Raw genomic sequence first — 12,927 nt, 5'->3', positions numbered from 1 at the left:
ACTCAGAGACCGCGCCAAGCAATGATCCCCAGATAACGTTACGCCGTATTGCTTGTTTCCCCTCTTCCCCACACTACTCCAGCTTGGCCCATCTTGATGCAACGTTATGTAGTAGCATACAAACTTCGATGTGTGTCGTATTGTATGTATTGTATTGAATTATTGACACCCGTATTCAACACCGAATTGCTGCTAGCATCAGCCTCTTTCGAGTTCTACAAAACGGGAAGACATGGCCATCGCAAATGCAAGCGCAGTGTTGATGCTTTGGCATGAAGATTGCCAAGGCAATGCAGGGTTTTACGAGCTTTAAGCACACTCGATTACGAGGCACGCGACAGGCCCCGGGCGGATGATGGAACTGGTGGCTCAAGAAGCGGTGTGGGACGAGTCCCATGTTGGCTGCAGCCCGAGCGCCTTGACAAAAGACGGGCGCAGGGCGAAGACGATCCAGACAAACGCGGGCTGGGATCCTCTTTTCAGCAATTCCTCACACGACGGCAGGCTCCTTTTCTCAGCGGGCCGCGAATGGCTTTCCAAATCATACCGAGAGCTTGGTCTGGTTTGCAGACTTCACCAGGGACAATGAAGTGCAGTCTTGATAAAGTATGTACAATTGCTTAAACTCCTCGAATTCTCAATATATAGCCCGAAGAAATATGGGACACTCGCCATACGTGTATAACACCTCCAACACTGCATGATACATACGTCGCTCAAGAAGAGCGGCGTCGAGAAAATCCCGCATAGTGTAGCTACTGTCGCATTTGAAGTCGTATACGATGCGTGGAGTTGCGAATGTATCTTGCAGTACTTTGCACTGTATTCTACCGTACAGTAGTGTACTTACAACACGCTCAGCTGCATTTCATACACCTTTCGCTCTACCTTACCACAGTACTGTATGTACAATTATATGTAGTTAGAATGATTACTTATCCTAGGTAAGATAGTATCAAATATCGATGACTAGTAAAGCAATGTCACGACTACACTAGCCTGAGCCTGCCTGTCAGCCAACAAAAGTTCGACGCTGTTCCTAGGTGTAACATTTTCGCCTGCTATACAATGTAGTAGTGTATTTGTGTATCCAACGTCACGCCTCGGTTACGTATGCGCTCTGACTGGGCTGAAGCCGGGCACGCACCAAATCACCAAATTGAGGGATCGACGATGACTACCCAAGCAAGGCACACATTTGCAACTTCGAACCGTGGATCGTTTACGTCAAGGAAGACGGATTTCTCAACCCAACAGGCACCAATCCGATTTGGGGTAAGGAAGGTAAAGACATGGCCGGTTACCTTAAGACTAACATGAAATATTCACCCAATCATATGACGGTGCAACCGGTCAAACACTCGGCGAAGTGTCGGCCGGAAACAGCTTCACAGGGTAACCCGACGATGCCGTAAGCCGAATCCCAGATGAATGGCAACAATGCTGCTCGCCGTGGAAAATGGCCGCCACATGACTGGCTTTGGACCAACAAAACGCCATGAGACGAGGGGTCCCGGTCTGCCTCCTGGGGCAACGCCGACGTCCTCCAACGAAACGGGCCGTCAGGTTATTCCTGCCCCCCCCCCCCCAAGCCCGAATCCCTTTCCTGGTCCCGGCCGTGCCGGTTTTCCGGGGCCGGCAATCCAACGGCGCTTCACATTGTTTGACTGACATGCATCAGCGCGGAATCATGTGGGGAGAAGGCCCGGCTTTCGGGATTTTAAGTTGAGGTTGGTGCGTTTCGAGCACAAATGACTGTGGAGACATCCGGAGATGGGGAGCGCGATTCCCGATGGACCCGATGCTCAAGCCAGACCGGTCTTTGGCCGAACCTTTGATGATTCCTTTCACTACACAAGGTACCCTTACCTAAATCCGCCTGGTCATGAACGAAATGGAGCGTCCCCCTTTTCCTGATCTCGGTCCTTTTTATGACGCCAGCCGAGTGGCGCAGAAAGACCGGATGTCGGCCTTTTCTTTCCCCTGAAGCGCTGCGCAAACACTTGATATACACGTACAGTATATACTTCCGTTCAGGAGCCTTCAGGTACGGCACAGATGGCGCATGGCCACTGGAAAGCACAGAGTCAAGGGCCGGGGATCACATTGTTTACAGGTACAGTACGTTGCCACAATTGATCTCAAGATCGTCGCCATCCAACGCCCCGGCTGTCGTGTCTCAGGCCTCGCCACGTGGGCTTCTGTTCAGCGGGTGATAAGGGAAATACTTGGGATTCGAGCGGAGATTCGAGAAAGGGGTACCCAGATCATGATGCCCAAAGTGATGACAACGCCACCTATACCGTAACCAAAGGCCACCCAACTCTCCTTAACTATACTTTTGGGCCTCTTAACTGGGGATTTGGCCATACAATTGGGAAGTTAGGCTGGAATCTTGAACGGTGGTTTTATTCCAGGAACCTGTGGCCCTCCAGCCTGTTGTTCCATCCCACTCTCCTCGCCGTCCTCAGGTCCATAAGGCTAGCCCGTCTGGCCTGATGAGAACATGAAGGGAGCCATCTGCAATAGCCCTCGCTGCCCTGTTTTGGAGGAGGGATATACGGTCGAATCACGAGTAAGAGGACTGGAAGACTTAACTGAGTTTGCATGGAATGTACTTTGCAGTTTGATCTCGCTTTCTATGTGTCAACTGTCTCCATTTCTCCCGAGTCCATGCAAAAAGGGGTTCTATCCTCACTTAAACAACACCCCTTCCGCCACCACGATGTTATATATATCATCATAAAGCCGAATCAATTGTCATTTCTCGGGATCCTGGCTTGATTCATTGAGCCGGGTCTGTAATCACGGTTGTAAGACGGTCAGGTATCTATCACGGAAGTGAATTCAATGTCACCGCCCCGTGTTGTTACCGCTCGTGATGCATCACCAACGCTCGACTCAGGTGGCATCAATCACACTCGATGGTGTGTCATGGCATAAACGTTGTGCGGTATTTTGCCTGGCAATGTAATTCTGCCCATCTACTATAGTACCGAGGATACGCAATGCCAGCGCTCAAGAGCTATCACAAGTACGACTATATACAGGAGAAGTTGTAAAGTCATCTCCCTCCAGCTCCGTCCAATGGAGGGCATCTCTAGTATCAGGTGCTCCTGTCTAGCGTCAGACTGGAGCTGACTGGTCGTAACGGGGACGATTGTTGCTCTCGAAGACTTGGACTATCTCAATCGGTGCCTGACGAAGCACATCGAGGTCCGTACTGGCCTAGGATACGGCTCACAACATGGACGTCAGGTGCTTTGTAGTTTGTGACCCTTTGGTGAGTGCTTAACCAGGTGGTTATACATTGCTGCACGCCATCATCTCAATTTCTGGGACTCTTTCTGAGATTGTATTCGCTACTTCGGTATCCCGGGCTCTTTGCTCCGGTTCATTGACGAATGATCACCCCTTGGACTTGAGTGCAATATGTTGTCTCACTCAAACCCTCCAAAGGACGGTTGAGGCCGGTTCTGGCTGAGGTGTGCAGTATAGTATCCCAGCATCTGTGACAGCAAAGCATACTTCAAGTCAGACAGGCGTTATTGTCCGACGGTGCTACCTCCTAGGGCCGTCTACCTTCCCTTGAAAGCAACATTGCCGATGCGGTATCACGACCAAATCGGCTGTGAGACGTCGGAGAATTAGATACCCATAGTATTACACAGAATAGCCACGTGAATCAGAGCCGCAGATACGCTGGGATCGACCGCAGCCTATTTGCCATCATGACATATCCAGGGACAATGTCAAAAACAAGGTCAACGTAGGGTCACTCACCATGTCTGAGACACAAAGCCTCGGCTTGCCATGTCTTGCTTGGGCATGTGGCTCACTTGGTAATGTGCTTAAGGAGAGCGCTTAGAGGCAGAAATATGACTGCCTCCGAGCTTCGCAACACGAAGAAGAAGAATACAACGAGCAGCAGCTTGGAGCTCTCTTGTCAGGTGATGAACCGTGGAACAAGATGAAGACGAGAGACCAGGGAAAGCCTCGAGGTCTCCCTGTGCGCTTGGCCGTTCAGACTCGGAAACACTCGTCACATTCTTTTGTGATGTACGAACACTCGCCGGGCGAGAGTGCCTCCTTCCCCTCAATCTCCAGGGGCCTGCTGGCGTCAATGGCAGCGAGAACCCTCCGGGAGGTGAGCAAAGACGGTGCACGAGACAATGGCGGCCGTGACAGCAATTCTTTCAAAGCATATTAGCTGAAACGTTAGTATTGTAGAGCGACTTATACAGAACTTGGAAGAAATCGAGCCAAAGATGTGTCGGATTACAGCCCCCGAGGAAGGCTAGACTAAACTCTTTCGACCGTCAATTGCATTACCTTGATTTGACCATCCGGAGAGGACCATATACATACCTCTCCTAACTTGATGCCGGGTCGAAAATGTGAAGTGCTTGTATGTACACGTGTAAATGCTTCTTCTCTGGAGGTGGCGCCGGCTCCGCGGCGAATTGGGTTACGGAAGCGCTTGCCGGTGACATGGATGTGGCAGCCCTCCAGGCTGAACGCTATGACACCTAGGTACGGGATGCACAAACCTAGTCCATCAGGAGATATAAGCAGGGATTATTGCAAACCTCTCGTTGCTGCACCCAGCTCTGCTCTCTCATGGTTTCCAACTTACAACAGGTACGGTTACGTAGAACCTCCTTTGGCATTTTGTTGCGAAGGAGCTGCCCGACCTTCTGCCGAAAACGGCCGGGTATCTGCGAGGCATACATTCCTGGTACCCTCGTAACGTTTTTCTTACTCCGCACTTGAGATCCATCCCGAATTTGCCAAGAAGGGTCTTCCAGGGGTTCTTTGGACCCTGAAAGGGTAAGCTCCATGGGGATACAACCCAGGTTGCCGAATGTTGGTCTATCGATCACATCGGCATTCGACAGACACGGCATTGGAGAATAATAAGTGACTTTTCCGGTGTACAGTATCATGGCAAATTTGAGTGATGATGATCCAAATTATTGGAAAGGCATGAGAACAAAATCTCTGACAAACGCTGCTGCTCTACCCCACTGCTAGAGCGCAGAGTTGAACCGAGCTGGTGGTGCCAGCGCATCGTCGGGAGGCTTCCTGCAGGGTCCGTGGGTGGGTTCTGACTGGGACGCCCAACGTCGCATTGAAAACGGAAAGGCCTCGCCTGACCCGCCTCACGCGCTCTTTTTAACGTCAGGCCAAGGTAGCTACGGCGGACTAAACGCCCACCGCCTTCTGCAGTGCGTTCATGAAGCTCTTGTGCTTCTCTTGTTCGTGAACGCGCAGCATTTCTTGTCCAAATCTTTGCTGGCCGAAAATTACCAGCTGAAATATGTGCCATCCATGATGGCGGATTTTTATGTACCAAGGTGGAAACTGGAAACAGTCGGATCCATATCTGCATTTCCGTGCATACCAGACACCGTAATTTGGGTAGGCTTTGGGACCAACGTTACCTTAGTTATTGAGGCTGCTGCCCGAGTGGGAAACGGACCAGGCAATGCCGGCTGGCCCGCCCGTCTTTTCCGCCTGTGCATCTCGTCACAAGGGCCCAGGCACTTAAAATGTTACTTTGGTCCGGCCAAAACTTGTGCCTGCGCCGCATGGTTTGCTCCTCAACGACGGGCGCTTTCTTCTTCTGGCTTATGCGTGTCCTCTCCATCGTCTGAAACCCTCTCCAACCTCCGCAAAACACATGGTTTCTCCACTTCGGGCAGCCCTCCGACAAACCGCCTAAACAAAAGATCTGAAAGCGCCCCAGTCGCTAGCTACCTTAGTTATTGAGCCGAGGCGTTAACACGCCGTCCGAACTTGACCGGGGGATGACATCAATATAAAATTGCCAGCTGCCGTGGTTGCGGCCCTAGCATGGTAATTCGCACCAAGCCCATATGAAATTCGATCAACAGCAGCCTTCGCGCAAATGTCTGCCGTGACAAAGCTGCCCGAGGGCCCGCTGAAAACCGATGCCCACTTTCCGTTCTATGCCGTCACCGGCAACTCATCGTCCGCTATTTCGCCTTTGACCTTGCCAAGAGGGACCGTGGGATGTTTCGACCACATGGCATCTGCCATCCATACATCGCTCAACGGCGCACCCGCCACGGGCTCTAGATCGAACCAAGTCTACTCACCGCTTTCTCCTGGCGTGCGAGGGCCATTTCCGACCTACTTGCTCCCGGTCGCGCAGCGCCGTTCGACCAGCCTTCCGCCCAAAGCCGGAAACAGTAAAGCACCGCCAGTCGCATCCAGTAACGGCGAGCGGCCGACCCGGGCGTTGGAACGAGTCGGCGGTCCTAGTATTGCCGATTCGAGTCCCGTAATTTCTCCACAATACAATTCGCCAGAGTCTGCTATAGTTCGGCGCCTGGCCCAACAAAACCGCCAGATACGGGAGGCATGGGAGGCAGAGCGCAAGTATCTTGAAGCAAATCGAGAACGGGCCGAGGAGGTTTACAAGGAGGAGCGTGCTTTGATGGAGGAGGAAAGGGCCGAATGGGAAGCCGAGAAGACGCGGCTGTTGCAGGAAATCGACCGGCTCCAACGCCAGGTCATAGCGCTTAGTGGAAGCAGCCCCCGAGCGGCCACCAACGGCGCCTTCCAATCGTCCACAGCTGGGTACCTGTCTAGCCCTCCGCTCCGCGGCGGAGGCTCCTCAACTTCACCCCAGAGCCAAACGAGCGCACAGCCTTCACGTATAAATACTTTCTCAACTGCCAACGGCGGCGGATTCGTCCTTCCTAGCAGAGATCCGCCTCCACATCAACATTTTCCGATCTCCTCAACCAGCATGAAGTCCCCTTCCGGCACGGCGCCCGGTGCGCCCAACAACACGGTTCCCGACTTTTTAGTTCCGAGCATAGTGTCTGAATCCGCGTCCGAGCCCGGGCGCACGCGTCTGGTGGATGTGCAGGACATTGACCCAGCGCTGGAAGGCATTCCCATCAAAGTTTCCGCCATCACCAAGCCCACTTTTACCGATCCTCCGTCAGCTAGCCCACCGAAAGAAAACGGCAGCTCGGTCGTCTCGCCGACAGGTCTTGACCCGGTCAAGATCAAGCCAGGGACAAAGAAGGAGACGCTGCAGGTGTTGGCAGCGAACGAGTCGGCCCGGCTCACCATGCATGCCGGCCATACGCCGAGCCATTCTCTTTCTCTGCTGCCGACAGGCATAGCGACTGCCAGCAGCAGCGATGACGGTTCTAGCACCCCAACCATGCAGCAAGAGGACGGTGCAGCAGCCAGCGAAGATGCAGCAGCCAATGATGCCTCGGCACACGCTGCGGAACCACACCCGGCATTTCCAGGCCGGAATGGGCAAGAAGTGGTTGACGGCCATCCCGAAGAGATCTTTGAGCCCAGCGAGGACCGTAGACTGAAAGGCCCGCTCATGGTCCGGAATATGCCCGCGAACGACGAGATCTTTTTCCAGAAGCTGTCGGACAAGCTGGAAGAGGTCTCAAAGGACGACAAGGCGGCTTTGCCTGCCGTCTTGAAGGATGCCCAAGGCGACGGCGCTATTGCTGTTGATGATGCCGAACCCGCAATCGACGAGGATAGCTCGAAAAGCGATGACGAGGACGAAGCGGCTGTAGACGTTCCGTTGCGGCTTAGGCGGCCCATGAATTTTGGAGCCCCTTTTGGCGAGATCAAGTGCCCCAATAGGTTGGCCGCCAAGCAAGCGAACTGAGTTTAATTTCTGTCTGATTTCTGGCTCTGGGGGTTCTTTTACCCCCTCACTTACTCTTTTTTCTTTTGTTCTTGCAAATACCCACTCTCAGGCTGGACTCATCTAGCGGCTTGGTTTGAAATTGTGTGTGTTTATGGATTCACGAAGCAACAATTGTACAGCGGCTCTTCAGGACCGGAGGTGTTGGGAGGCTTGCATGGACCGGCTGGGTTGGAATATGACATTAGAGGCGGATAGGACTGCTCTTTGGGCGAAAACGGAAGGGTTAATCAAAGTCTTCCAGGATGACTCCTGGCCTCTCTTTCCTTTCATCTTCTAAATTTTTGTACAGCATCAATACCCCTTTTTTCTTAGTGACTGCTGTTTGGGCGGCACAAATTCATATTGTCTCCAATACGGAGGTTGCGAGTCGTTACAGAGCTTCCTTTATGAGAGAAGAGGCGGCATCGTTACCCGGGATCAGGCTACACTCTGAAAATCAACCTTGCAAAATCTATATACATCCTGCACTAGGAGAGGTTGGGTTAACCGGCGAAGCAGCGGGGCTGCGGAGGAGGCGTCACTGCGGTTATTATATAACTAGTTTGAGCTAATCCCGACAAGGCCAGACGTTCCTCTGTAACTCCTGATACCTCAACACGAGAAGCTGACCGTGCGCCTGTCAATCACACAATCTTCCAGCTTTTCCTGCTGCTTGCGCTCTCTTGGCATACAGAAGGATCAAGACATCTTCTTCCCCATCAACTCGGCCAGCTCGTCCAGCAACTCGACCGTCTCGGCCGGACTCGCTATCCAGGCCGTAGTTCCGACGCTCCTCGCGCGGAAATCATTGGCGCCCGCGCTGAGAAACTGGTCGCCTACATGGAGGGTATTATCGCCCTTGATGATGCCACCCGGGACGCCGCCGCGGCTGAACCAGCGCTGGCACACGGTGACGCCCCAGCTCTTGTCGCCAATGTCGACAAAGACGTCGCGCCCGCCGTTGAAGGCGCAAAAGGGCACGCGGCGGGCGCGGCCCGCGGGGCTGAGCTCGAGCGTCTTTTGCACCACAAGCACCGTCTCCTCCAGCGACTCGCGCGGGATGCGCGTGTCGGGAGGGAACGGGACGATGCCCACGGCGCGATCTTTCCGCATGAGTGTCGCGGGCAGGTTGAGCGTCTTGATGCAGTCGCGGAGCGCCGCCTCAGCCACGTCGAGCACCTGCGCAATGTCCCGCTCGTCCCACGCCGCCATCTCGGGCGTCAGCCACCGCTCGCGGGCCACGGGCTCGAGAAGGTGCGGGGATGACGGGGAGAAGGCGAACAGGTAGTTGGCCTCGCCGCCCATGATGACGAGCGACTGCTTTTGGGCCGGGGTCAGGTCGGCGCTGTCGGCCAGCGCATCGAGCAGGCCGTGCAGCCGGGCGTAGTAGCGGTCTGCCGTGGTGTAGCCGGCGGCTGTGACGATGCCGATTTTGACGTTCTTGCGTAACAGGTCGAGTAAGCGGGGCACGACGGGGCTGGAGGGTTCCAGGCTCTGCCCGTCGTCGTACAGCGTCACGTCACCGTCGAAAGTGGCCAGCTGTAGGGTGCCGTACGTGGTCACGGCCATCATCTGGGCCGAGTTGAGGATCAGGCGGACGTCGTTGAACGAGGGCGACACGAAGCGCCGCGACGAAATGTAGCGCTTCCGGTCCTGGAACTTGAAGGCCGCTTCCAGCGGCAGTCGCGTGAAGAATGGCCCGATGCTGGGCACTAGGAGTTTGAGTTTTGAGGGGAAGGGGTTTTCCAGGTCATTTTGCATCGCGACTGTAGCAAGGTCAGATTCAGGCTCGCCCTCTCACTCTCCGATGGGATGGTAGGGGGGTTAGATTACGTACTGTGGTCGTCAATCATCACCTCGACATCGCGGAGAATCTCGCTGTATCTCCGGTGGGCCTCCTCGCGTGTCTCAGATAGACTGCTCATGCCCTGCCCTTCGAAGACGCCGTGCGGCTGGGAGTAGAGGACGAAGGGGACGGCTAGCAGCCCTTTGATCCATTCTGCGTGTCCCTGGTCAGCAGCAGAACCCCATTGATTGAAGACATCGCTGTGGAATATGGACCGTAGTCGAGTCCAGGTGAGTGAGTGATTATTAAGAGACTACTCTGTCTCCGAAGGTCGGCATCGAAAGCTGGGTGATAGGAAGGTGGGTGGTGAAAAGCGGCTTTACTATTATTCACCTATAAACTGGTCTCGCCGGTGAGATTTGAGGGCGTCTGGCTTTGCGTTTAGCTTTGAGATGCATAGTGGTGCCGAATACGGAAAGAGGATGGGTGAAGCACTAACACTCAACACGGTATCTTGTGGTCATGGTGGATGGTGGAATTGATCACCTAAGGTAGGCGCTTTGTGAGCTCGATATTCAATTACTAGGCAGGCCGAGAACACGCTGGTGAAAGCTGATATTTTCGTGGTTTTTATATAAAGGAGGACAGTTTCCTTTTCCAACAACCCGCCGTCACCGCTTCCTCAAAGAAACCCAATTGCAGAGCGAAGCTACCATGCCGTACAGATAATATGTGTCGGTTGATAAAGCTCCCGGGCTTCCCTGTGGACTTCCGTTTGTTGAGGAGGCTGTCGTACGCTACCACGAGGCCACCAATAGGCGTCGTAATATGATGTCACAGGGGCACTCCCGCACCACACTCTCCAATCAGAGCCGTGAGAGTTGCGGTGGGGTTGAGGTCTTGGCAGGGAGCGTGGGGTCACGCAGATCGGCACCCTCCGGTTGGGCCTGGCCGGGTCAGTTAACGGTCTTGGCCGTAACTCTGGAGTCCCAGTGTGTGTGCCTGACCATGGACATGGACCGGGAACCTCGACACATCGATGCAAGAGAAATTCGACTCAATCAAGGGGGAGCACCAAGAAGAAAAGAATAATGTTTTAATTCAAAAATCCAACCTAGACACCCATCCATCCATTCATCATCCATCCCTCCGACATTGATCCTCCTCCATCGACATTAACAAAGCCTACTAATCGTCTCGGTACGCGTCAGACACCCGTCGGGGCATGCCGTCTCGCAGCCCTTGACGTACAGCACCGTGGAGGGTTGACAGCCGCAGGGGATCACGAGGCTGGACGTCGCGCGGCAGGTCGGCACGGGGCAGCGGATGGCCGGGCACCCCTCCGGGCTAGTGGTGCGCGTTATCTTTGGGCATGGCGTGCTGCTCGTCCGGGGCGGCAGCGTGACGATGCTGGTGATGATGCCCGTCGGCGTAGTTGACGTCGATGTCGTCGTCGTCGGCCGCGGCGGCCATCTACGGGTGCTGGTGCTTGTGGCTGCGCAGGGGAGCGCACTGGTGCGGAATTCAATCTCGCACCCTTGGTACGGGCACTCGGCCTCGCAGGGCGCAATGAGCGTCGCCGTGGGCACGGTCGACGGGCACCCGCATGGGTTGCGGATTGTGCTCCGGAAGGCGCAGTCGCTCAGCGGGCACTCGTTGCGGCACCCGCGGTTCTGGATCGTGCGCGTCGCCGTCGGGCACGACGCTGGTGGTCCCTGCGCCAGCGCGAGGCTGATGAGGCTGAACAGGGCTGCGACGACGGCCTTCATGTTGTTGGGTTTTCGCCTTGCTTGCTGCGGGGCTCCGCGTTAGCAGATCTCGTCGTGATTATTCGGTGGGCTCAGCGGTAGTACTGTATACCTGGAAGTCCAAGGGCGGTTCAGGGGGTCTGCCTTGTGCTTGTCGTGCTTCTCGCTACTGCTCCCAAGTGGGTACGGAGGCGGCCGGTATATATAGATCCCAGGGGTTGTCAAGGCCGTCGCCCGCAATACGCGATTTCCGTGTCTACCCTGGCTCACGGGCCGTTCCGGGAGAATCTCCAGATTCTCCGGAGTCATACCTGCCTCCTCTATGGGATCGCCGGTTGAACTCGGTTTCTATTTATTGTCTCCTCTAGTTGTCCCCTCCCAATGCTACCCAAGGATGGCCTATCGGGGGTATTGCGGTGTACGGAGGTGCTTAACGGTCATGATTAACCGTCATGGAGCCAGTACTTCTGTCCTGGTACGAGAGATTAGTGACACCATTAAGCACCGAGAGGCATTTACCCCTCGCTGTCAGGCCGCTTGATGGACTTCTACACCACGGACCAATAATAGACGGCGAAACCCAGAGGACAGGCTGAATGGCATCTTCTCGTATGCCTGATTGAGGACGGCTCACGAGCAAAATGCCCGTCAACACCAACACAGATATCTGGAAACATGAAGCGGAACGCCTTATGCGTCTAATTTCTCCCGCAGACGCTGCAGACGCCACTTATTACCTACCGAGAAGTATCTCGATTCACGGCCTCAGACCGCAGACGTGGACGCGGGACGGGGCGATCATGGCTTGTGGGTTGTCCTTATCTTCACCCCAGAGCCGAGGGATTATAGCGTTTTGTCATCCTGTGTATTGACGACGCAGCATGGCAATAATTCTGGAATTTCTGCTCTTCCCCAGAGATTCGATCGGACCTGGCTCGGCTGGTTCCTTGAAATCGGCAGATAAGTCCGGACAGCTGGCAGGCTCGGCTTGGATACGGGCCCTATGTCCAGTCTACCCGAGGGGAACTTTTGTTGGAGCGGTTCTGTCCTCCGCAGGATCATGCATGCATCATTTGGAGGAGGCTGATTGCTCTCCGATATGATATCATGTAGCAGCCATCGGGATAAGTACTGTATGTACCTGACAGCACCCGCCTACTAACATACCGTACTTATGCAAGCCACACACGCCCGCTCCGGGTTGGCATCCCGCAATGGCCCATAATTCATAACTCAGTTATTAAGTTCGCTGGGCCTGGCGAGCCATTCAGATGGCTATAGTTCAAGGCATGACGTCCATTTATTTCCGCCTTCAGCCTCCTTTTAGCCTGAGGTGTGGGAACAGCATTTGCACAACCGTTTGATGGAAATTGAGACACAGCTAATTTAAGACATCAAGACTTGATTTTAGGATCAAAATAGCCTTTTTGGGTTTTCTCCCTTGGACGCCCGTAATGGGCAAGTGGAATGGAACCCGGAGAGTGGAAGGTGAAGTTTGCGGAAAAAGCGGGCAGAGCAAGCTTGCAAGTCCAAGTCATGAAGGATCAAGGGATGAAGAGCCGTTTATTTATGCGAATGCTACGAGTGGCAGTCAGGAGCTTCACGGGAAAGGCCGCAGATATGTCCAGGACGCTGCACTTCTCTGGGGAACGACTCAGGGGTACGATAGGGTGGCCGCTAGGCTCGGAGCCTCT

The 12,927-nt window shown here is 54.4% G+C and overlaps 5 protein-coding genes across 5 annotated transcripts; 2 read left to right on the top strand and 3 right to left on the bottom strand.

Moving 5' to 3' along the window:
* Positions 1-2,001: 2,001 nt before the first annotated feature.
* On the bottom strand, positions 2,002-2,821 carry N656DRAFT_773782 (uncharacterized protein). Its single transcript, XM_064814130.1, has 2 exons — positions 2,184-2,821; positions 2,002-2,121 (listed from the first exon to the last, which is right to left on the bottom strand). Exon 1 carries the CDS (start codon positions 2,368-2,370, stop codon positions 2,206-2,208), a length of 165 nt encoding a protein of 54 aa, XP_064675192.1. The 5' UTR covers positions 2,371-2,821; the 3' UTR covers positions 2,002-2,121; positions 2,184-2,205.
* Positions 2,822-5,911: 3,090 nt separating this feature from the next.
* Positions 5,912-7,678, top strand: N656DRAFT_764804 (uncharacterized protein; the record flags this gene model as incomplete). The annotated part of the gene is made up of 1 exon (XM_064813356.1): positions 5,912-7,678. One exon carries the CDS (start codon positions 5,912-5,914, stop codon positions 7,676-7,678), a length of 1,767 nt encoding a protein of 588 aa, XP_064675191.1.
* A 142-nt stretch (positions 7,679-7,820) lies between these two features.
* On the top strand, positions 7,821-8,335 carry N656DRAFT_50630 (uncharacterized protein). The gene has a single exon (XM_064809880.1). The coding sequence runs from the start codon at positions 7,963-7,965 to the stop codon at positions 8,269-8,271; it is 309 nt and encodes a 102-aa protein (XP_064675190.1). The 5' UTR covers positions 7,821-7,962; the 3' UTR covers positions 8,272-8,335.
* N656DRAFT_773778 (IMP-specific 5-nucleotidase) lies at positions 8,139-10,249 on the bottom strand. Its single transcript, XM_064814129.1, has 4 exons — positions 9,985-10,249; positions 9,879-9,914; positions 9,537-9,698; positions 8,139-9,465 (listed from the first exon to the last, which is right to left on the bottom strand). Exons 1-4 carry the CDS (start codon positions 10,007-10,009, stop codon positions 8,399-8,401), a joined length of 1,290 nt encoding a protein of 429 aa, XP_064675189.1. The 5' UTR covers positions 10,010-10,249; the 3' UTR covers positions 8,139-8,398.
* N656DRAFT_50574 (uncharacterized protein) lies at positions 10,244-11,684 on the bottom strand. Its single transcript, XM_064809875.1, has 2 exons — positions 10,600-11,684; positions 10,244-10,432 (listed from the first exon to the last, which is right to left on the bottom strand). The coding sequence occupies exon 1, from the start codon at positions 11,252-11,254 to the stop codon at positions 10,661-10,663; it is 594 nt and encodes a 197-aa protein (XP_064675188.1). The 5' UTR covers positions 11,255-11,684; the 3' UTR covers positions 10,244-10,432; positions 10,600-10,660.
* Between the last annotated feature and the right edge of the window lie 1,243 nt (positions 11,685-12,927).

This window comes from Canariomyces notabilis, assembly GCF_033297395.1.
Source record: "Canariomyces notabilis strain CBS 508.74 unplaced genomic scaffold N656scaffold_1, whole genome shotgun sequence".
NCBI classification, from domain to species: domain Eukaryota; kingdom Fungi; phylum Ascomycota; class Sordariomycetes; order Sordariales; family Chaetomiaceae; genus Canariomyces; species Canariomyces notabilis.
This window is presented reverse-complemented; position numbering and strand designations above follow the sequence as displayed.